The 24,325-nt window shown below is 47.3% G+C and overlaps 1 protein-coding gene across 1 annotated transcript; it reads left to right on the top strand.

Annotated features, from left to right (window-relative positions):
* Positions 1 to 23,508, top strand: LOC147109136 (protein Z-dependent protease inhibitor-like). The gene is given in 6 exon segments (XM_086004177.1): positions 1 to 133; positions 12,014 to 12,124; positions 12,127 to 12,280; positions 15,826 to 15,973; positions 16,108 to 16,237; positions 16,978 to 23,508. Coding segments are annotated over 6 exon segments (720 nt in total). The 3' UTR covers positions 17,022 to 23,508.
* Positions 23,509 to 24,325: the final 817 nt, after the last annotated feature.

Raw genomic sequence — 24,325 nt, 5'->3', positions numbered from 1 at the left:
ATGTCCCTTGGTGCTAAACAAGCTACACATGCTGACATACTCCGAGGCCTCAACGTACAAGAGTTGGTCAATACCAACAACCAGTACCATTTTGCACACGTTGGCCGGAATTTTCCCATTGCCGAGTGTGCGGGTTTGGGGCGGGTTGGCAGTAAAAATCGCGGAAATTGCGAGCGCGTCGGGAACCTGCTATCATCCTGCCACCTCACGCATTTAACTCGGGCGGCTTTGAAGGCGCAAAACGGACCTAATCTGCAGAGGTGGGCAACATCATTGAAGTCATTAATGCTTGTTGAGAGACCCTTAAGAGGGTTTTTAACGCCAGCTTTTGACTTTTACTGCAGGAGCACAGAATTCACGCAGCTCGGGTACTTCGCCTGTGAAAGGGAGGCAGAAGCTCAGCGGCCACTGGCGAGTCCATTCATTGAGAGCTGGGAAAAGCACATAAATACTGCAACATTACACCTCATTACTTGCCTCATGGAAAAGCTCTTGCTCACTCCTTTTCGTCCACAGATTTGGGTGTCAGCAGTTTGAAGGCTGTAGTAATCTGGGATGTAATGCTTAAGTTATCCACCAGATGGAGACAAATAGTAAGGGATCACAATTACCAGAATTCGGTGAGATTTAAGGTGGTCATGGAAAAAGACAAAGACGGCCCGGAAATAAGGGTTCTAAATTGGGGGAAGGCCGATTTTAATATGATAAGGCAGGATCTGGCCAAAGTGGACTGGGAGCAGCTACTTATAGGAAAATCCACATCAAAGCAGTGGGAGACTTTCAGAAGGGAAATAGAGATAGTACAACGCCAACAGGTTCCCGTAAAGGTCAAGAGTGGGACCAACAAGCAAAGGGAGCCTTGGATGACAAGGGATATACAAAAATGCATTAGGAAAAAAAGGGGGGCTTTTGGCAGTTACAAAAGACTAAAGACGGAGGAAGCCCTAGAGGAGTATAAAAAGTGCAGGGGCATACTTAAAAAAGAAATTAGGAGAGCGAGGAGGGGCCATGAAATAACACTGGCGAGCAAAATAAAGGAAAATCCTAAGATGTTTTATAAGTATATTAAGGGCAAGAGGATAACCAGGGAAAGGGTAGGGCCCATTAGGGACCAAAGTGGCAATCTGTGTGTAGAGCCAGATGATGTAGGCGGGGTTTTAAATGAATTTTTTGCATCCGTGTTCACTATGGAGAAAGACGATGTAGACATAGAAATCGGGCAAGGGGACTGTGATATACTTGAACATATTAGCATCGAGAGGGAGGAGGTACTAGCGGCTTTAGCAGGTCAAAAAGTGGATAAATCCCCAGGCCCGGACGAGATGTATCCCAGGCTGCTGTGTGAGGCAAAGGAGGAGATTGCAGGGGCTCTGACACAAATTTTCAGAACCTCTCTGGCCACAGGGGATGTACCAGAGGACTGGAGAATGGCTAACGTAGTACCATTATTCAAGAAGGGTAGCAGGGGTAAACCAGGGAATTACAGGCCAGTGAGCCTAACATCTGTGGTAGGGAAATTATTGGAAAAGATTCTGAGGGACAAAATTAGTCTCCACTTGGAGAGGCAAGGATTAATCGGGGATAGTCAGCATGGCTTTGTCAAGGGTAAATCATGTCTGACCAATCTGATTGAATTTTTCGAGGGGGTGACTAGGTGTGTGGATGAGGGAAATGCTGTGGATGTGGTATACATGGACTTCAGTAAGGCTTTTGACAAAGTCCCGCATAGGAGACTGGTCAAGAATGTAAGAGCCCATGGGATCCAGGTTGCCTTGGCATGTTGGATCCTAAACTGGCTGAGTGGCAGGAGGCAGAGGGTGATGGCCGAAGGTTGCTTTTGTGACTGGAAGCCTGTGTCCAGTGGGGTACCTCAGGGATCGGTGCTGGGTCCCTTGCTGTTTGTGATCTACATAAATGATTTGGATGAGAATGTAAAAGGTATGATCAGGTAAGTTCGCAGACGACACGAAAATTGGTGGGGTGGTAAATTGCGAGGAGGAAAGCCTCAGGCTACAGGACGATATAAACGGGTTGGTCAGATGGGCGGAAAAGTGGCAAATGGAATTTAACCCTGAAAAGTGCGAGGTGATGCATTTTGGACGGACAAATAAGGCAAGGGAATACACAATGAGTGGTAGGACCCTAGGAAGTACAGAGGGTCAGAGGGACCTTGGTGTACATGTACATAGATCCCTGAAGGCAGCGGAACAGGTAGATAAGGTGGTTAAAAAGGCATATGGGATACTTGCCTTCATTAGCCGAGGCATAGAATATAAGAGCAGGGAGGTTATGATGGAGCTGTACAAAATGCTGGTAAGGCCACAGCTGGAGTACTGTGTGCAGTTCTGGTCGCCTCACTATAGGAAGGATGTGATTGCTTTGGAGAGGGTGCAGAGAAGATTCACCAGGATGTTACCTGGGATGGAGCGCCTCAGCTATGAAGAAAGACTAAACAGGCTGGGGTTGTTTTCCTTGGAGCAAAGAAGGCTGAGGGGGGACCTGATTGAGGTGTACAAAATGATGAGGGGCATAGATAGGGTAGATAAAGAGGAACTTTTCCCCTTAGTAGGGGGGGTCAATAACAAGGGGGCATAGATTCAAGGTAAGGGGCAGGAGGTTTAGAGGGGATTTGAGGAGGAACTTTTTCACCCAGAGGGTGGTTGGAGTCTGGAACTCACTGCCTGAAAGGGCGGTAGAGGCAGGAACCCTCACAACATTCAAGAAGCATTTGGATGAGCACTTGAAATGCCATTGCATACAAGGCTATGGACCAAATGCTGGAAAATGGGATTAGATTGGACAGGGCTTGATGGACGGCGCAGACACGATGGGCCGAAGGGCCTCTTTCTGTGCTGTATAACTCTATGACTCTATGACTCTTTGAGAGTTTTAAGGTAATGTCCTGGCACACCACTTATTAAGGTAGTGGCATTGCATTCTGGGTATGACTCAGAGATTCATTCTCCATCTTGCTCGTGCAGTAAGAAATAGTGTGTGCATGCCTGCAGCTGTAAGAGCTATGTTCTCTCCTAAACTGTGTAATTAAAAAGTTAAAGTTTTGGTTCCTGAAGTCTGGCTTCTCTCAGTGTCTGACTTTACCACTCGGATATCACAAAGGCCATCTCTGAAACCTTGGAAGCCACTCTTGCCACATTGCTACTCAATATCACAACATTGAGGGACTGGCCCACTGATCTCCACTTTACCTGCCATCTAGTACATCAGCATGGGTTCCGCTTATACTCTCTCACCTTGGTCCTCAGTATCGGACCAAGATGAGCACCACCACCAACAACACCAACCACAATACCAGCAGCAGCAGCGGCAACCACAACAGCAGCCTTCTCCTCAATGACCTGATGTTCCACAGGAGAGAGGGAGGCACCACAGGGCTGCAACATGCCTGAGGCGATACCCCCAGCACAGGGTAGACAGGCAGAGGATGAGCTTCCTCAACATGACTGAGCAGCAGTGCCTCAGGGGGCTCAGGCTATCGCGCCAAGTCATCGCAGACATTTGTAGCTTGCTGGAACAAGACCTGCTGCCCAGAGGTCCTGGTGGGCATTCCTTACCAGAGGCTGTCAAAGTCACCACTGCCCTCAACTTCTTCACCTCAGGCTCTTTCCAGGGATCTGTGGCACATATTTGTGGGGTCTCGTCGTCGGCCGTCCACAGATGCATCACCCAGGTCACCAATGCCATGCTCACAAGTCAGCCAATTATATCAATTTTGCCACTGATGAAGCCAGTGTTACTGAGCGAGCAATCGGCATTGTGGCTCTGGCTGGCTTCCCACAGGTGCAGGGTGTCATTGACTGCACACATGTGGCCATGAAGGCCATCATCACCCAGGAGTGTTTGTGAACCACAAGGGCTTCCACTCCCTCAATGTGCAGCTCGATTGCAACCATAAAAAGATGATCATGCATGTGTGCACCAGATTCCCTGGCAGCTGTCATGACTCTTTCGTCCTGCGCCAGTCCACCTCAGCTCTTCACACCTCCAAACATACTTACTGGCTGGCTGTTTGGAGACAAGGGCTATCCATTGAAGACATGGCTCATGACACCCTTGAGGACACCAAGTACTGAGGCCGAGGATCATTAGAATGAGAGCCACATGTCCACCAGATGTGTCATAGAGCAAGCAATCAGCACACTGAAGATGTGCTTCAGGTGCCTTGACAGATCTGGAGGAGCCCTTCGGTACGCGTCAGCCAGGGTCTCCAGAATCATTGTCGTTTGCTGTGCGCTGCACAACATAGCGCAGCAGCGAGGATTGGAGCTGCATGAGGAGCAAGGTGCAGAGCGCAGAGCCTGTTCAGAGGAGGAGGAGGAGGAGGAGAAGCAGGTGGAAGACGAGGAGGAGTTGAAGGAGGAACCTGAGGTGGAGATGGCACCAGTAGCGGCGCATATTGCTGCCCGAGAGGCCCAGGATGGCCTCATCATGGCCAGATTTACTTAACTTGCTCCAGTGCAGCCACATGGCTGCCACATGCTGTACTAGGCTCCCCCTCCCAACACCATAAAGCATCCCTACAATGACCAAGCTATTCCTCTCATCCAAACCCCCAGTGCTCGAGATGAAGTAATGTCTCACCATTCACTCCAAGTGACAAAGCCATTTCCAAGGTAGCATGCAAAAATGGACAAGACCAGAAAGTGTAGCAAAGAAATACAATTATGTGTACCATCAAAACATTTTTTCATACACCCATGTGCATACCCGTGTGCATCTACTTTTTTGTCATTTTTCTTTTCCGCGTGCTTCTATGAGGTGCAACCCCTGTGGCTTCAGCAGAGGTAGAGGCAGGTTGTTTACTGCCCTGCTGCGACTCGTTAGACACATTTGGTCGACATCCTCTGGATTTTGGAGCCTGTGAGGGCCCCGCCAAAGACTGCTCCTCCTGCAACTGTGCAGGGGCAGACTCGGCCATTGGGATCCTGTGGTAAACCACTTTTATCGTTCACTATCGTTACACTATAGTTATCACTGTTATATCGTTACTCTATGGTTATCACTGTTCACACTGTTGTATCACTATACGAGGTCGCCTCTTGTCACGCTGTTATACCTGGGCTGACCACTGCTGACTCCGCCCACGGCTCCACCTACCTGCCCAGGTATAAAGGTGGTCAACTGGCTGGTATTCCTCCTTGTTGGATCCGATCACCCACGAGGGTGGGCTCTGTTATTTAGCCAATAAAAACCTATAGTTACTTTCTTAACTCGTCACTTTTCATTGGATAAATTGATAGGTATATCAATTTTATTGGCTAAATTTTAAAATGTCATTACTTGAGCAGCCAAACGAGCAGCCAGACGAGCAGCCAAATGACCAGCCAGACGCCCAGCTACAACAGCCACAGCAGCCGGCTTGGCTGCGAGCCCTCCGACCACCGTACCTGGATCTAAACCCACAGGCAGCAAACTCAGCCCTCGACTTCGAACACTGGCTGAGCTGTTTCGAGTCCTACCTGGGAGAATCCGGCGTGCCTCAGAAATCCAAGCTAAGAGTTCTGACCGCCCAAGTGAGCCCTAAAGTATTCGCACTCATCCGGGACCTTAAAACATACGAGGACGCCATCAAGCGGCTGAAACGACAGTACCAGAGCCCGGTAAATTCCATGTATGCCAGACATCCCCTAAGATCCCGCCCGCAACAGCCAGGAGAGTCTGTAGATGAATTTTTACAGGCGCTACAAGCACTCGGCAGGGACTGTAACTTTAAAGCGGTAACGGCGGCAGAAAATACTGAAGACAATGTCCGTGATGCCTTCGTGAAAGGCCTGCGGTCCGACTACTCACGGCAAAGACTGCTTGAAGCAAAGGACCTCGACCTGGACAAAGCTGCAGCCCTCGCTCGCTCCCTAGAAGTGGCCCATCGGGACCTCGAGGCATATTCCAGGTACTGTAATTTGTGACCCTGGGACTCGGGACCGACCCCGACGGCAATACCCCCCACAGCACCCCCCCTGGGACCTACCTCAGCGTCGGCGTCCCGGACCCGATCGGGACCGCCACCCCCGGTACCGGCTGCGACATCGGACCCCCGCGATCGGGCCACCGGCTGCTTCTTCTGCGGCCAGGCGAAACACCTGAGGGCGCGCTGCCCAGCCAGAAACGCGACCTGCTCGAGCTGCCTGAAGAAAGGCCACTTTGCAAAGGCCTGCAGAGGGAGATCAACAGAGGCCAGCAGTGCCTCATGCGAGCTGTGGGGGCGGCCATCTTCCATCAAGGCCACAGAGGCCAGCATCCCCACATGTGAGTCATGGGGCGGCCATCTTTGATCCAGGCAACCGACACCAGCAGTGCCTCATGTGAGTTGTGGGGGCAGCCATCTTCTCCGCCATTTTGTCCAACCTCGTGGGCGCCGCCATTTTACCCACCACGCTCGACCACCACCGTGCCTCCAGACCCGACCACCGCCTCACCCGCAGATGACAGCAACTCGCTCAGCTATACACTAGCCTCCGTCACACTGGACCAAGCCCGCCCGCACCACCTGTCCAAGTCCATGATGGACATCAAAGTAAACGGCCACGCCACGACCTGCCTGTTCGACAGCGGAAGCACGGAGAGTTTCATCCACCGAGACACGGTGAGCCACTACTCCCTCACTGTCCGGCCAACGCGCAACTGGATCTCGATGGCATCGAGGTCCCACGCCACAGACATCAGCGGCTACTGTGTTGTGACCCTGTCGGTTAAGGGCACGGAGTATAAAAATTTTAAACTCCTCGTCCTGCCCCAGCTATGCGCTGCCGTCCTACTAGGTCTAGACGTCCAATCCCACCTCCAAAGCGTCACGCTAGCATACGGCGGACCCCTCCCCCCACTCACAGTCGACAACCAACAGATTTTAAGCCGCCCACCGCGTAACACCTGCGGCCTATCCACCCTCAAGGTCCCGCCACCTTCCCTGTTCGCTAACCTCACCCCCGACTGCAAACCCGTCGCTACCAAGAGCAGGCGGTACAGCGCCGGGGACAGAGCTTTCATTAGCTCCGAGGTGCAGCGTCTCCTGAAGGAGGGCATCATCGAGGGGAGCACCAGCCCCTGGCGTGCCCAGGTTGTGGTCGTTAAGACCAGCAATAAAAACCGCCTGGTCATCGACTACAGCCAGACCATAAACAGGTACACCCAGCTGGACGCATACCCCCTTCCCCGCATATCTGATATGGTCAATCAGATCGCACAATACCAAGTATTCTTGACCATCGACCTTAAGTCGGCCTACCACCAACTCCCTATCCGCCCTGAGGACCGCCAGTATACCGCCTTCGAGGCGAATGGCCGCCTCTGCCACTTCCTTAGGGTTCCCTTCGGCGTCACCAACGGGGTTTCGGTCTTCCAAAGGGAGATGGACCGGATGGTTGACCAGAACGGGCTGCACGCCACGTTCCCCTACCTAGATAATGTCACCATCTGCGGCCGCGACCGGCAGGGCCATGATGTTAATCTGGAGAGATTCCTCCGTACGGCCCAACGGCTGAACCTCACCTACAATAAGGAGAAATGTGTGTTTAACACCTCGCGCCTTGCCATCCTCGGCTGCGTAGTAGAGAACGGAGTCATCGGCCCCGACCCCGAAAGAATGCGCCCCCTCATGGAGCTACCCCTCCCCCACTGTCCAAAGGCACTAAAGAGAACCCTGGGGCTCTTCGCCTACTATGCCCAATGGGTGCCCAATTATGCGGACAAAGCCAGACCCCTCATGAAGTCCACATCCTTCCCCCTTACGGAGGAGGCGTGCGCAGCCTTCTCCCTCATTAAGGGAGACATTGCCAAGGCCACAATGCATGCAGTGGATGAGTCCATCCCCTTCCAAGTGGAGAGCGATGCATCCGACTTCGCCCTAGCCGCTACCCTTAACCAGGAGGGGAGACCGGTGGCCTTCTTCTCAAGGACCCTACAGGGCCCTGAGATCCGACACTCGTCGGTCGAGAAGGAGGCCCAGGCGATTGTGGAGGCGGTACGACGCTGGAGGCATTACCTGGCAGGCAAACGATTTACCCTCCTCACCGACCAGCGTTCGGTCGCTTTTATGTTTAATAACAAGCTAAGGGGCAAAATCAAGAATGACAAGATCTTGAGGCGGAGAATCGAGCTCTCCACCTATGATTATGATATCTTGTACCGGCCAGGTAAGCTGAACGAACCCCCTGATGCTCTTTCACGAATTACATGCGCCAGCGCGCAAAGTGATAGACTTCAGACCCTCCACAACGACCTCTGCTACCCCGGAGTCACCAGACTTTACCACTTCATTAAGGCCCACAACCTGCCCTACTCCATCGAGGAGGTCAGGACCATGACCAGGAACTGCCAGACCTGTGCCGAGTGCAAACCGCACTTCTTTAGGCCGGACAGAGCAAGCCTGATCAAGGCCACCCGCCCCTTCGAGCGCCTGAGCATTGACTTTAAGGGGCCCCTCCCGTCCTCTGACCGCAATGTGTACTTCCTCAACATTGTTGATGAGTACTTCCGTTTCCCCTTTGCCTTCCCCTGCCCAGACATGACCAGTACCACGGTCATTAAATGCCTGAACGACCTCTTCGCCTTGTTCGGGTTCCCAAACTATATACATAGTGACCGGGGCTCCTCCTTCATGAGCGAGGAACTCCGTCAGTTCCTACTAGCGAGAGGTATCGCTGCAAGCAGGACCACCAGCTACAACCCCCGAGGGAACGGGCAGGTGGAAAGAGAGAACGCAACGGTATGGAAGGCCGTCCTCTTAGCCTTAAAGTCTAAGGGCCTCCCAACTTCCCGCTGGCAGGAAGTCCTCCCGGCAGCGCTGCATTCCATCTGGTCACTACTGTGCACTGCCATTAACGCCACCCCCCATGAATGAATGTTTGTTTTCCCCAGGAAGTCGACTACAGGAACCACGCTACCAACCTGGCTGACCTCCCCGGGGCCCGTCCTGCTGCGAAAGCACGTGAGGGCCCATAAAACGGACTCCCTGGTCGAGAGGGTGAACCTCCTGCACGCCAACCCCCAGTACGCCTATGTGGCATACCCAGACGGGCGGGAGGACACAGTCTCCTTACGAGACCTCGCACCCTCGGGCACTCCTGAGACACCACCGTTACCCCCCCCCCACCACCCCCCCAATGCCACCCGAGGTAGACGGCATGCCGGAACCCCACGAGCCTTCGCTGACCACGCAGACACCAGCATTAACACCGGATAATGCAACACCGCCGCTGCGACGATCAGAAAGGCTTACAAGGCCTCCGGACAGACTGACATACCAGAACTGGTAGTACACTTCACCCCGCCGGACTCAAATCTAAACAAGGGGTGAATGTGGTAAACCACTTTTATCGTTCACTATCGTTACACTATAGTTATCACTGTTATATCGTTACTCTATGGTTATCACTGTTCACACTGTTGTATCACTATACGAGGTCGCCTCTTGTCACGCTGTTATACCTGGGCTGACCACTGCTGACTCCGCCCACGGCTCCACCTACCTGCCCAGGTATAAAGGTGGTCGACTGGCTGGTATTCCTCCTTGTTGGATCCGATCACCCACGAGGGTGGGCTCTGTTATTTAGCCAATAAAAACCTATAGTTACTTTCTTAACTCGTCGCTTTTCATTGGATAAATTGATAGGTATATCAGATCCGAGGCAGCATGTGGGGCTCTGACTGAGGGGGAGGCAACAGGGGAGAAGTGGGAGTGCTTTGAGAAGAGCCCCCACTTCCATGTCCCCTCTCACCATCGTCCCTCTCATAGGCCACCAGCACTTCCCTGCTAGCAAGGAGCTGGAGAGCACCTTGCTGCACAGCAGCGGGGCGATAAAGGCCCAAGTCTACATTTATATCCCTGCTAGGGATAAATCTATGAGCATCTGCCATCTGTTGTCCACAGCTAGCATGTGCTCATGTGAGTGGCGCACTTGCTGCTCCATGCAGGGGGCCATCCTTTCCATGGAACAACACATCGTCGCTATTGCCTGCGATATGCTGATACTCATGTTGGTGATGGACTCCTCGATTTTCTGCATATTTTCAGACATCGCGGCTGCAAAAGATGCCAGAGCCTCATGCAATTGTTGTTGCCCCTCCAAGATCAGCCTTTTTTTTTATTCGTTCCTGGGACCTGGGCTTCGCCAAAAAGGCCAGCATTTATTGCCCATCCCTAATTGCTCTTGAGAAGGTGGTGGTGAGCCGCCTTCTTGAACCGCTGCAGTTTGTGTGGTGAAGGTACTCCCAAAGTGATGTTAGGGAGGGAGTTCCAGGATTTTGACCCAGCGACGATGAAGGATCGGCGATATACTTCTAAGTCAGGATGGTGTGTGACTTGGAGGGGAACTTGGAGGTGATGGTGATCCCATGCACCTGTTGCCCTTGTCCTTCTAGCTGGAAGAGGTCGCGGGTTTGGGAGGTGCTGCTGAAGAAGCCTTGGCGAGTTGCTGCAGTGCATCTTGTAGAGGGTACACACTGCAGCCATGGTACGCCGGTGGTGGAAGGAGTGAATGTTTAAAGTGGTGGATGGGGTACCAATGAAGCGGGCTGTTTTGTCCTGGATGGTGTCGAGCTTCTTGAGTATTGTTGGAACTGCAATCATCCAGGCAAATGGAGAGTATTCCATCACACTCCTTACTTGTGCCTTGTAGATGGTGGAAAGGCTTTGGGGAGTCAGGAGGTGAGGCACTCGCTGCAGAATACCTAGCCTCTGACCTGCTCTTGTTGCCACAGTATTTATGTGGCTGGTGCAGTTAAGTTTCTGCTCTCTATCTCCCGCTGCCAGCATCTCTGCAACTCTCGATATCTCCAGAGCATCCTCCTCTGCTGGTGTAAGTTGGGTGAAGACTGGAGGGCCTCCTTCGGTTCGCTGTCTCTTCTGTGTGTTCTGGGCTCTTTTCTCCTGCAAGGAGGGAAAAAGAGAAGTTTGAGTGAGAGTGATGGAATGAGTGTAAGGAATGGATAGGTTACAACTGTAGAGGGTGACTATGGGGGAGAGGGTGCCAATGCCAAAAATGAAAGAAAACAAAGCTAACAATAAGAGTGCTAAGGAGGAATGTGGACCCATTAACGACAGGTACAGGTGATACTATAATGGATAATAAGGACATGGCAGACTTGGGGAGAAAAAGTGCTTCCTGCTTTAACACTGGAATTGCCTGTCTCTAATTTTTAAGATTGTGCCCCTTTGTTCTGGATTCCCTCACCAGAGGAAATAGCTTCTCTGTATCTACTCTATCAAATCCCTTTATCATTATAAATGCCTCAATTAGATCACCCCTCAACCTTCTAAACTAAAGGGAATACAACCCAAGTTTATGCAACTTGTCCTCATAATTCAACTCTCTAAGACTGAGCATAATTTTGGTAAATCTGCACTGTACCCCTCTCCAAGGCCAATATATCCTTCCTGAGGTACGGTGCCCAGAACTGAACACAATACACCAGATGGGGTCTGACCAATGTTCTGTACAACTGAAGCATTATTTGCTCCCCTTTGTATTCCAGCCCCCTTGAAATGAAGGCCAACGTTCCATTCGTCTTTTTGATTACTTTTTCTACCTTACACTAGCTTTTAGTGATTTGTCTGCTTGGCCACCCAAATCCCTCTGCTCCTCCAGTTTCTAGTCGTAAGTACTCATTTAACAAGTCTGCCATGTCCTTACAGTATTATCCATTATAGTATCACCTGCACCTGTCTTTAATGGGCCCACATTCCTCCTTAGCACTCTTACAGTTAGCTTTGTTTTCTTTAGTTTTTCTTCATACTCCCTTTTTACATCTCTGGATTTCCACTTTTCCTTGCATTTGTGTAAGCCTTTTCTTTTAGCTTAATACTGCGTGAGGTGAGGGAGAGAGGGGAAGGGAAGGGGGAGAAAGTGAGGGGGTGAAAATTTTACGAGTATGGAAGGAAATAATATAGGTCCACCCAATAATAGTCACACAATTAAAGTTACAGGTATTTGTCTGTGATATGAGACAAAATAATATTGAGTAATTATGGAATAATGGCAAATGCCTATTTCTTCTTTAGGGAAGTGGATGACTCCCCTTGAACCATACTCTACTATAGATGGAACATTCTATGTAAATGCATACACCAGAGTCAAAGTTCCAATGATGTTCAAAGGAGATTCATTTTACTTAACGACAAGACCCATTCTTGTATAATCCTGAAGCTTCCATACCAAGGAAGTGCAAGCATGTTGGTGGTGATACCAATGGATGGAGAGTATCCACTCCTGGAAGATGAGCTAGCAGCAGAATTGATTGACCAGTGGATCAAAGCCACGAGACCTAAGTACAATGCCCATCACCCTTCTTCTAAAGTCCTACCCATCGAAGTCCTCATCTGAGTCCTGTGCAGCAGAACTTGCGCACAAGCTGTCCCTCCAGGGAGCTTACTCCCGAGCTACCCTTTCCCCCTGGTCTTGCTGCAGCCCGCTTGTTCCCGGTGCCTCACCCTGTGCAGATCCCGCTACTATACTAGCCTGCAAAGAATGCGTAATGCCAGATTTGAGCTGGTGCCTGCGGGTGAGACATGCAGTGACATGGTGTGTTCTTCCTCCTCCTCTTTCCATCTCGCTCTCTATAGTGCCCTCAGGGATAGGCTGCTCAGGTGCTTGCTGATTATCTGAAAGCATAAAGGCACAAGAGTCAGGTTAAGGTGAGGGGAGGGGAGCAGAAAGGGAGAAATGCATGATTAGCTGGAAAGTGCGAAATGCTTGTGGGGTGAGGGGGGAAGTGGGATGTGAGAAGAAGGAGTAGGAATGAACATAACGTTGTTGTCCCCAAGGGGGTCAACATTGCCAGTGGCCACAGCGCCCACCACCTGGCGCCCAATAATCTGCAGCACTCGATTCTCCAGCGCAGACTGTGGTTGGGTGTCGGCTTGTCCCCCGCCTGTGCGCTCCTGCTCCCTCCTGTTGTGAGCCACCTTGGCCTGCCAGAGAAAGGAAAGTGTGTGAGTGAGTGTGGAGCAATGTGTTTGGGTGATGTGCCTACCATGGTTGAATAGCTGTCATTGTGTGCAAGATGTGAGATGTGGGTGTGAGTGTTGGTAGGTAGAGATTGTTAGTGGATGAGTGCTGGGGGTGTGGTGCTTTGGGCAGTGGGTGCAGACTGTGGTTCAGACAGTGGTATGTACCATTTGTTGAGGCATTGACTCACCCTGACCACCCGAGTGAGGTCATTAAATTTCTTCCTGCACTGTGTATAGGTCCTGGGGACCACAGTGCTGCCCGAGACATGTTGCACTATCTCCCTCCACATGGTACGGAAGACTTGCGGTGAGGGCCTCTTGCCACTTGCCAGGTAGAGCATCACCCTCCATCTCTCCACAGTGAACACCAACGCCTCCAATGCTTGGTCACAGTATCTGCGGGCTCTCTCCCTGGGGCATTGGTCTGCCATGAGTACACCTGGTTCAGTCCTCCGGCTCCTTCTCTTTGTCCTGCTTCTGCTTGCTGAGGCAGCTGCACAGCTAGAAATGCTGAGCATGAGGTTCTGCAGCATCAATGAACCTCCCCTTTAAGTACTGAAAAAAGCCTGTGACAATCATGACTTGTGATTAGACTACATCTGATATTGGTCCACCCTTTGAGAACTTGCACTTTAAGACTTGAATTAGGACTCCAATCACTTTTTTGAGCAGTGAGCATGAATTTTGCGTGCAGTCTAAAGCATTAGCGCCTGACGCTAATCCTCCAACTTTTCTACTGACACCGCCCATTCCTGGACTATAATGAATTTCTAGCCCATTACTCTGTTCACATATCTTTGCCAATGTTGGTTTGTGATCAGTTGGCAGAAGTGATCCAGATTACTTAATTTTCTTTCCTTCGCTACGTAAGAATGCATCAGCTCCACTTGGCTCTCTCCCCGGACAACTTGGCTGAGATCAGGAACTTGACAGATGCTCAACTCAGACACCAACCTGCATCCTTCCGCTCTATGGCATAACATGGTGGTTAACCAATATCACAGAATCACAGAATCACAGAATCCCCACAATGCAGATAGAGGCCATTTCGGCCCATCGAGCCTGCACCGACACATATCCCACCCGATCCCCGTAACCCCTACACCAACACATATCCCACCCTATCCCCGTAACCCCACGTATTTAATCCCCCTAACACTAAGGGTCAATTTATCATAGCCAATCAACCTAACCCGCACATCTTTGGACTGTGGGAGGAAACCGGAGCACCCGGAGGAAACCCACGCAAACACGGGGAGAATGTACAAACTCCACACAGACAGTCGCCCGAGGCTGGATTCGAACCCGGGTCCCTGGCGCTGTGAGGCAACAGTGCTAACCACTATGCCACCATGCTGCATCACTGATTTTTTTAAAAAAACGACTTTCATTCTAGAGTTTAGTTTAATAGAGATTCATTGAAGATTTTTGTTGAATCCATGTACACAATGGCCCTGAAATTGTGGTGTCTGTGATGGCCTACTCTCAGCGTATGCTATCGTAATCCTTTTGAAATGCCCCGCGAGTTCTGGATTTCTGCCTGCGCAATCCGAAACTTGCGGCCTGGCAACGTACCCGTTTACATATCCAAAATTATGCGTAAACACTTTATTAAATGAGTTTATGCAAATTTTGGTCCAGATTACAGATGTATTAAATTATCAAAAAATTACATTTTTATTGAGTTTGGTGGAATGAAGGTAATTATGATTAAAATTTAGTATCTGTAAATTGTATCCTTTTACATTTGGGAATTCCATTGCATATCATTAAGGGATTCCCTTCTTAAATGATTGCAATGGAATTCTCCTTTGTCATTGGAGGACCGGGCCCACGTGATCCCAGGGATGTTTCCAAACTGCCTCCATCCCTGAGATCTGTGGGCCATTATGTTGCCGTCTGCCTCGTGGCCTGGGCGCCAGCAGGTCATTTCGTAAATGTTTCACGGGTCGGAGGCGTACTCCGGAGGTACGTCTCCAACCGCAATTTCTAGGCCCGATAACGAAATACCTTCCATTCACTCTCTGAGCACATCAGTAAGGTCAGAGTTCACACAGAATTCTCCTCACATAATGCTGATAGTGTGCCCAATTCCTGGCTTCAGAAGTTATTCGCTGTTGAACCACAGTGACTTCTCCTTTTACCAACTACCTATCATTAGAGGCAGCATGCTTTAATTGCCATAGCTGGTGGCAGAACCTCTAACATTGTAATTCTACTGCCATATCTGTTGAATAAGAATATGTAAATTAGGGGAAAGGTACTTCCTGAAAAGCAGAGCAGCTTTGTTGCTGAGTTTGCAGTAGCTGGGCAGATTGGAGTCAGACCCCTGTTCTTTGTCAGTATGTGGTACAGTGATGGCCGAGTGCGCTGTATTTCATCTGTTACACTAGCTGACCAAAAGACAGTGTAGAGGATGGAGCTCAGGTGGGTACATGCAGCTGAGGTACAGATCAGCCACGATCTAATTGAATGGCAGAGCAGGCTCCCGGGGCTGAATGGCCTACTCCTGTTCCTATGGCAAACTAGCTAGATTGGGAGTGCATTATGTTAATTTAACACAAAAGCATTTTTTTTATAGATAAATAAAAAATGTATATCACTCTTAAGGTTACTATAAAATAATTGTCACAAACCGACATAATTTAACCCCACTAGTCTAGGCTGGATACAACTGAGATTCCACACACAAAGACCTTGTTCTGAACCTCAACGATCTAGTCTTCCCTCACGTGCCTTTTAGAAAATACTTGTGCTTGTTCTGTTATATATCATGAGATCTGAATAGTAATAAAATTATAATCTTGCTTTTCCTTGGCTTTCTAATCTTTGTAAATCATAGTTTCTCTCTTTTATTGTCCTAGGAAAATAGAACTATGTTTTCCAAAATTTAAATTGGAGCAGTCGTATAAGATGGAAAAGAAGCTAAGACAGTTGGGAATGATAACGCCCTTCACAAATGCTGCTGATTTTTCTGGAATCTCTTCAACCTACCAGCTGAAGATTTCCCAGGTAGGCTTGTTCCGAGAATGATCACAGAGTATGCTTGCTAGTTTTTCCTGTGTGCGATTGCTACACTTACTCTAATGCAGCATGAGAAGGAGGAAAGAGCAAATGATTAGTTGTGTTTTTGTTCATTTTACCAGGTTATTCACAAAGCTGTGATAGAGGTGGACGAGAGGGGAACAGAAGCTGCAGCAGTCACCGGTGCTTCAGCGCCTGTCATAAAAGTGGACCACCCTTTTCTCTTTATGATTCATGAAGAAATAACAGAAACTCGAGGGTTTAGAAATTGCGTAGCGCCCCGTTTGGGGCGATAACTTTTGCGGGAATGCAAAAGTATTGCCAGGCGCTACACAATTGATTCTGATGGGAACTTCTGGTTTAGCGCTCCAAGGGGGAAGTGGAGCATTAAATCAAGTGCTACCACTTCCCTTAGAGCGCTAAAGGGAACGAGAGGGGTGGTAGCGGCAGAGCACTGAGCAATGTTCCGTACAGTGTTTTACAGGCTCCTTCCCTCCTTTAAAGGGAAGGGTCAATGCTGCAGTCACTGAAGGCTAAGGCTGGGAATGGTCGTTGACAGCACCCGCGATACGCGCATAGCAGCCCCAAGCACTCTAAGAGAGTGCAGGGCTGATCAATCGTGGGCTGGAAAAAAATCAAAATACAGCACATTTGGGACATTATTAAATGTTGGCCTACCTGACCACCACTGCCTTTAATTAGCGCTCCCCAAGCGGACAGCTGAGGTGACAATGCTTCCTGCAGCTGCCGTTGTTGATGCCGGGCAATGCTGCAAGGGGTGGAAGCGAATTGTACATCCGGGGCGATAACCGGGCGCTGCGCACCAGATGACGTCACCATCTCCGGGGCGCAGGAGATCGAGGCGGTAAGAACCCGTCACGGAAGTTCGTGCGCGTCGGTAATTTCACCGCGCCCAGTCGGTAAGCCCTTAGCGCCCCATTATCGCCCCCTGGAGACGCTAACAGGAGGCACAAAGGAGGCCAATTTCTCCCCCCTACTGTTTATAGTAAGGGTGAAAGATCCCACCAGGCTTTAGAGAATCCTCTGGTGGAAGTAATGGTTTTAACTTTAATCTCTTCTGCTGATAATTAACTAATACCCTAAGTAAAATGCTCATTCGTTTTTAAATTGTCAAACATTAATTCAACATTGACAAGTAATCAAGTGCATCTCAATTGTGCAACAGTATATTACACTTAAAAATATATATATTTTCATGCAGGTGCAAGTGTTCCAGCAACATTAATTCTTCTGTGTTTACCCAGAGAGCAGAGCATCTCCCATTTCCGATGAGCTGAAATACATTCTTGTAAAAATCTGCATTTGTAATTTTGGATAAATCTAGATACTGTTTTCTTTATATTTAAAACTAAATTACATAATTACCAATAGTTCCACTGGTTGTTCTCTAAAAATTTGTTGAACAATTGTACTGCATAAACAGGCTGTGCAACAATGACCTGGTTTGTGGGATGCCCAACATGAAGAATTTCCAGGGCAAAGACTTGAACGATAAAACACAGAAGAAAACAGCCTACCAAGTGGATGAAGGTGCAAAAACTGTAATTGCACCAAATGTCTATTCTTCATACAAATTGATTGGACAAAAAGACAGATCAGCTGAGAGAGGTGAGGTAAGAGAGCAAAAACTGATCTCTCTTTCTGACATCTATAAGCTGATCCTATACGATGTGCCTGTCTAATACGGAAGTGTTGTGCTATTTCTCCTGTTTCTATGACTATTTCCCCTGCTCCTATGTGTTACCTCAAACTTACCTTGAAAGTCGACTGTATCAGTATTGCTACCTCTTCCAATTCTGGCATTTCTGCTTCCGTGTCCAATTCTGACTAACAGTGCTCCTGGGGTACCTATACCTCCGCACCCCCTGCCCCACTCACACTCTGCCAATTCTGCAGCAGGCAGTTAGCTGCTGGCAAATGGCTGCAAAATAATAGCATTCAGGGACATGCACCTTTTCAACATTTTTTCTTCAAAGCCAGCAATGCATTACACTCACAAACACAAACCTGTTGGAAAAAATTAAGCAGAGCATCATTCTCATTAAATGGGCAATAATGATATGCTGGCCTTCATTACAAGAGGATTTGAGTACAGGAGTAATGAAGTCTTACTCCAATTATATAGGGCCTTGGTGAGACCACACCTGGAGTATTGTGTACAATTTTGGTCTCCTTACCTAAGGAAGGATATACTTGCCATAGAGGGAGTGCAACAAAGGGTCACGAGATTGATTCTTTGGGATAGCGGGACTGTCGTATGAGAAGAGATTGTGTAAACTAGGCCTGTATTCTCTTGAATTCAGAAGAATGAGAGGGGATCTCATTGAAGCATACAAAATTATTACAGAGCTTAATAGGTTGGATGCTGGGAGAATGTTTCCCTTGGCTGGGGAGCCTAGAACCAGGGGCCACAGCCTCAGGATAAAGGGTAGGCCATTCAGGACTGAGATGAGAAGAAATTTCTTCACAGAGAGGGTGGTAAATCTTTGGAATTCTCTACCCCAGAGGGCTGTGGAGGCTCAGTCATTGGGTATATTCAAAATAGAAGTTGATAGATTTCAGACTAGTAAGGGCATCAAGGGATATGGCGATAGGATCAGTGAATGGAGTTGAGGCAGAAGATCAGCCATGATCTCATTGAATGGCGGAGCAGGCTCGAAGGGCCGAATGGCCTACTCCTGCTCCTATTTCTTATATTCTTATGTTCTTATAATGGGTGGATGGGGCTTACACGTGGGCAGGATTGTAAAGGAATGAGCCATACCTATTCAGAAAAATACACCATCCTATGAACAGAATTCTGACTTTATTAAAACATGACAAACTGGGTTTAAAAATCTAAAAAGCCTCAACAAAACAAAGCTGTAAACAGAATACAGGCTTTTGAGATAAGATAAGTTGTTAGCACAAAGCTGTAAACAGCATACAGGCTTTTGAGGTAAGATCAGTTGTTGACACTGAAACAATAGTCCTATTAAAGCAAAGGGTTAGAGCTTCCAGGAAGTCTGAGCTTTGGAAAGAACACAATACCATAACCCAATTAAATTGTTTTAAACCAACACATTGTAAACAGGCACATGAAAGAGCACAATGGTATAATGTTAAGGTGTCATAAACCAACACTTCGGGAAACAGAAACACAGAACATTAAAGAAACATATGCCTTCATAAATATGACATCAATAGATGCACCAAGCAATCACATCATTTTTGTATTGAACTTGGAACAGATAAGAGACGAGAAGTCAGTTTACAACCAGCTAAGGTGACGTAAGAATTGAATAGAAGGCCTTCGTAAAAATTGCATCAAATAAAAAACTACTGTCACATTGTTTTTATGATAAGTTTTGAGCACCTGCACAGCAGACAGAATTCTGCAAGCTACCAGCTGAACTGACGGTAAGAATAGCAGGGGTCAACAGAAAGATGACTAGAGATAATTAGCTTACATCAGCAGAAAACTTCAAAGGATATACCACTCAAAAAAGGGTATAAAATATAGAACTTTCAAATAGGAGGACAGAAGTCGCTGGAAGGGGCAAAGCGATTCTCGGCTTCAGAGGCTCTGAAAGCCTACAACTCTGAGTCTTGGGTAATCAAGGTATTTGATTTTGGTGGATATCCTGGATTAAGAATAAGACTTAGAAATGTAAAAATGTAACGAAGTTAAGCTTTGAGAATAAGTATCTCTGAGAATAAGAATTGTAAGCTATTTGTATTTTGAACTGTTAAAGTTGCAATTGAATCACCAGCTGTAATTACATGTCAGTTCTTTATTAAATCTATATATTTTTAGAATTGTCTCACATAGTACTTCTGCATCAAACTCGCAAACTCAATCTCTGTACACTCTTTGGTGAGGAGTTGCAGAATTCTGGGGAGTTTTCTGGACCCTCATAATATCTGGAAGGTTACAGTCTAGTTAAACTTATTAAAAGTGCTATCTGGAGGATGTTAACATCTTCAGGCCATTCCTTTCCTTTAGGGAGAGATGGCCTGGACCTTTAGACCCAATTAAGCATCTTATAGGATTTGGCTATCTCTAACTTTTGTTGAAGGTGAACGTCTGAGAAATACGCCTGATCCGGGGTAGCCCAAAAAGTGCTAGGACTTGTAATTATTCCTTCAGGATGTGTGGTGTCCCTACCATTATTTTAATGGGGACTGTGCCTGTTCTAACCAGCGAGTATTGATGGAAAATGCAATTTGTGTGAACATCAGAGTTGAGCTTGGCTGTGATGACTGCATGGTCAGAATGCCTGCTAACACTCACTGCTTGGTGTGATACTAGGTATTGATGGAATCTGGAACAGTACCCATGGATTGGAGGGTAGCTAATGTTACCTCACTATTCAAAAAAGGTGGTAGAGAGAAAACGGGGAATTACAGACCGGTAAGCCTGACATCGGTAGTTTATTATAAAAGATGTAATAACAGAGCACTTGGAAAACAGTGACAGGATCGGACAAAGTCAACATGGATTTACAAAAGGTATATCATGCTTGATTAATCTACTGGAATTTTTTGAGGATGTAACTGGTAAAATAGACAAGGGAGAACCAGTGGATGTGGTGTATTTGGACTTTCAGTAGGCTTTCGATAAGGTCCTGCACAAGAGATTAGCATGTAAAGTTAAGGCACATGGGATTGGGGGCAAGGTATTGTCTTGGATAGAGAACTGGTTGGCAGACAAAAAGCAAAGAGTTGGAATAAATGGGTCTTTTTCCGAGTGGCTGTGACTGGTGGGGTGCCGCAGGGATCGGTCCTTGGACCCCAGCTATTCACAATATATATTAATGATCTAGACAAGGGACCTAGGTGTAATATCTCCAAATTTGCAGATGACACAAAGCTGGGTGGGCGTGTGTGCTGTGAGGAGGATGCCGAGAAACTCCAGGATGATTTGGACAGGTTGGATGATTGGGCAGAAGCATGGCAGATGCAATATAACGTGGATAAATGTGAGGTTATCCACTTTGGTGGCAAAAACAGGAAGGCAGATTATTATCTGAATGGCAATAGATTGGGAGAAGGGGAAGTGCAACGAGACCTGGGTGTCCTTGTGCACCAGTCGCTGAAGGTAAGCATGCAGGTGCAGCAGGTGGTTAAGAAGGCAAATGGTATGTTGGCCTTCGTAGCGAGAGGTTTTGAGTACAGGAACAAGGATGTCTTGCTGCAGTTGTACAGGGCCTTGGTGAGACCAGATCTTGAGTATTGTGTGCAGTTTCGGTCGCCTTATCTGAGGAAGGATGTTCTTGCCATGGAAGGAGTGCAGAGAAGATTCACCAGGCTGATACCTGGGATGGCAGGAATGACGTATGAGGAGAGATTGGGTCGATTGGGCTTATACTCGCTGGAGTTTAGAAGAATGAGAGGGGATCTCATTGAAACTTATAAAATTCTGACAGGACTGGACAGACTAGATGCAGGAAGGATGTTCCCGATGGTCGGGGAGTCCAGAACCAGGGGTCACAGTCTAAGGATAAGGGGTTAGCCATTTAGGACAAAAATGAGGAGGAATTTCTTCACCCAGAGAGTGGTGAACCTGTGGAATTCTCTACCACAGAAGGCAGTAGAGGCCAACTCATTAAATATATTCAAGAAGGATTTGGATATATTTCTTAAGGCTAAAGGGATCAAGGGGTATGGGGAGAAAGCAGGGACAGGGTACTGAATTTGGATGATCAGCCATGATCGCATTGAATGGCGGAGCAGGCTCGAGGGGCCGAGTGGCCTACTCCTATCTTCTATGTTTCTATGTTTCTATTGGACAGGGCTCAACTTAAAAAAAAATGTTTTTACAATTTTGCTAGAAACAGCGACCAGCTTAAATCACTCCCCCCCCCCAATATTTTTCAAGTTACCACTGATTATGATCAGTTCTCATTTGAATCACCAGTCAGATAATATAAATATATCACTGGACTATAGCCATGAATGGCTTAAATGGGGCTGAGTATTCTAAAAAGGAGTATGGAGCATGAAATTCCTAGTTTAAAGTGTTTGACTTGAGTAGACTCAGATGGCAGTATGAGAAATAAAATGTGAAAACAATTAAGAATCATAATATAAAAGCTAAAATTAATGTCATAATGCAAATTTATTTTAAGATTTTTTTACATATTGATACTAACTTTATATTTTGATGAAGATTAGAGTGGATATGTGAATGAAGGAAAAGGAGTTTTAGGGATATGTGAACAGGATAGGTAAATGTGATTAGAACTATTTGTTCATGTGGAGGGTGCTGGTTAGCAGGGACTGGTCAGGCTGAATAGCTTGTTTCTATGTTGTAACTTCTCTCCAATTCTATGTAAATAGTTTACAAGTATGAAAGGGTAGTTGCAAATCATGCATTACGAATAATAGCTCTTGAAAGGTTTGTAGCATTTTAGGCAATACTGTGATTGGCCTTTTTCAGCACAAACAACAGAATGGTCAAGTCCCAATTAATCTTCCAGATGTGGAAACTTTATATCAATATATTTAATATTTAATAGCATTGAAATATAGAAATCCTTTTCTCAAATTCTGCTTTCAATCTTGTGCCATATATTTTAGTTCCTTTACATTCATGCTTGATGTTAAAAAATTATTTTTTTAATTAGATTGTACTTGTCATTTTGTACTTTTGACTAATGGGCTGAACGTGACTTCAGTTTCTCAAAAACTGTGCTTTATACTGAAAATACCAATCATAAAACATTCTCCTGAAAGTCATAGGAAAATTCAGTCAGTATCAGGGAACTACTGGTTTTCAAGTGACTCCAAGGAACTCCTGAGCTTACCCTTGTCAATTTATACACTATAGCCAGTAATTACTGTTGCTGTTAGCTGTACTGTCTGTACTATTGAAGGGTTATGCAACAGTAATTTTGGTGCAGTGTAACAGATAGTTCCCATCCTTTTTTCACAAAGTCTATTTATGTGCTGAAGACATGCATCAGGATAGTGTTAGAGATTAAGACTGAGGAATAATAAGGGAAATAAGTTCTCAAAAATAAAACATTTATATTAAATTCCATTTTATATTTAATTCTAAGATTTGAGTATAGAACTTAAGACTGTAAGAGCAACTAACAGTGCACTGTCAGCACAAAGGTTACTACAGGATTCTCACAGGCCAGCTGGCACATGTTTACATTTAGAATCACTTTATCACCCCCAAACTGGAGACTCAATATTGTTGTTTTGATAGCATGGCTCCTTTTATGTCTTGCTGACCCTAAAACACCAACGTTTTTCTGTACAACTCGAGACCATAAAATATCAGAATGGAGATTGAGAGTGGGAGGAGGGTCATGGAATGGGTAACGTACTAACCTTTTAGCCAAGTTTAAAAGCAAGACAATTGTAATGTGAGGTTGGGAGATAAAGAAGGGAGACATCTGTAAGGTTGAGCTGTAATGTGTGTATCTTCTGTGACAAAGCATTCTTTGTAACCTCAGGCGTTGGTCAGGAGTATGTGTAACATTTGATCTTTAATAAATCTGCAAGCATTTTTTGACTTTGTGTTTGAACATTATTAATATAGACACAGGCCTGCAGCCCTTTGGGGTGAATTTTAACCTCTCAAAACAGATGGGTTGGGGCCTGTGAGATGTTAAACCTTTAAAAATCTCAAGCCTGACTCCAGCACGCCCACTTCCGGGTTTTAAGGAGGCAGGAAAAGGGGCAGGCAGCCAACCCGCTTCCAGGAGGTGGGTTGGCCATTTAAATACTATAATGAGCCAGGCAGCCTTAGATTTAAAGCCTTAGGTTCTGACGAAAGGTCTTCGACCTGAAACGTTAACTCTGTTTCTCTCTCCATGGATGCTGCCTGGCCTGTTGAGTTTTTCCAGCGTTTTCTGTTGTTATTTTGGATTTCCAGCATCCGCAGTATTTTGCTATTGCAGCCTTAGATTTAACCTGCTTTGCAGGTTTAACCCTGGCCGACCGGGTTTCCCAGGCCTCAGGAAACCTGGCGGCTGAAGGGAGATGAGGACAGCTTCGGCGAGAAGCTAAGAGCCTTGACAGCACTGCTTGTGGGCTACGAGGAGCAAGAGCTTACCCTTTTGTCTTGGATCGGAACCCCCCCATTCAGACCACCACTCCCCCCGGGCCTCCCCCCTCCCCACGCTCCTAGTAGCAGCTGCAACTCCCTACCTGGGGCTGCGGCCTGCTCCGGAGTTCTCCCTGCCCAACTGGAAGCCAAACCTGTCAAAAAAAATACACACGCTATGGAGTCAAAACTCCACAGCATGCAGAGAAACTCGGACTCCTGGATTTCCCGTCCGAATCTCCACCCCGCACCTACGCAAACCGCCCTGTCAAGATCGG

The sequence above is a fragment of the Somniosus microcephalus genome, chromosome 12 (genome assembly GCF_052327205.1).
Source record: "Somniosus microcephalus isolate GS21.2 chromosome 12, FLI_Smic_1.0, whole genome shotgun sequence".
NCBI classification, from domain to species: domain Eukaryota; kingdom Metazoa; phylum Chordata; class Chondrichthyes; order Squaliformes; family Somniosidae; genus Somniosus; species Somniosus microcephalus.
The sequence above is the reverse complement of the archived record's forward strand: the minus strand, read 5'-3'. Positions and strand labels throughout refer to the sequence as shown.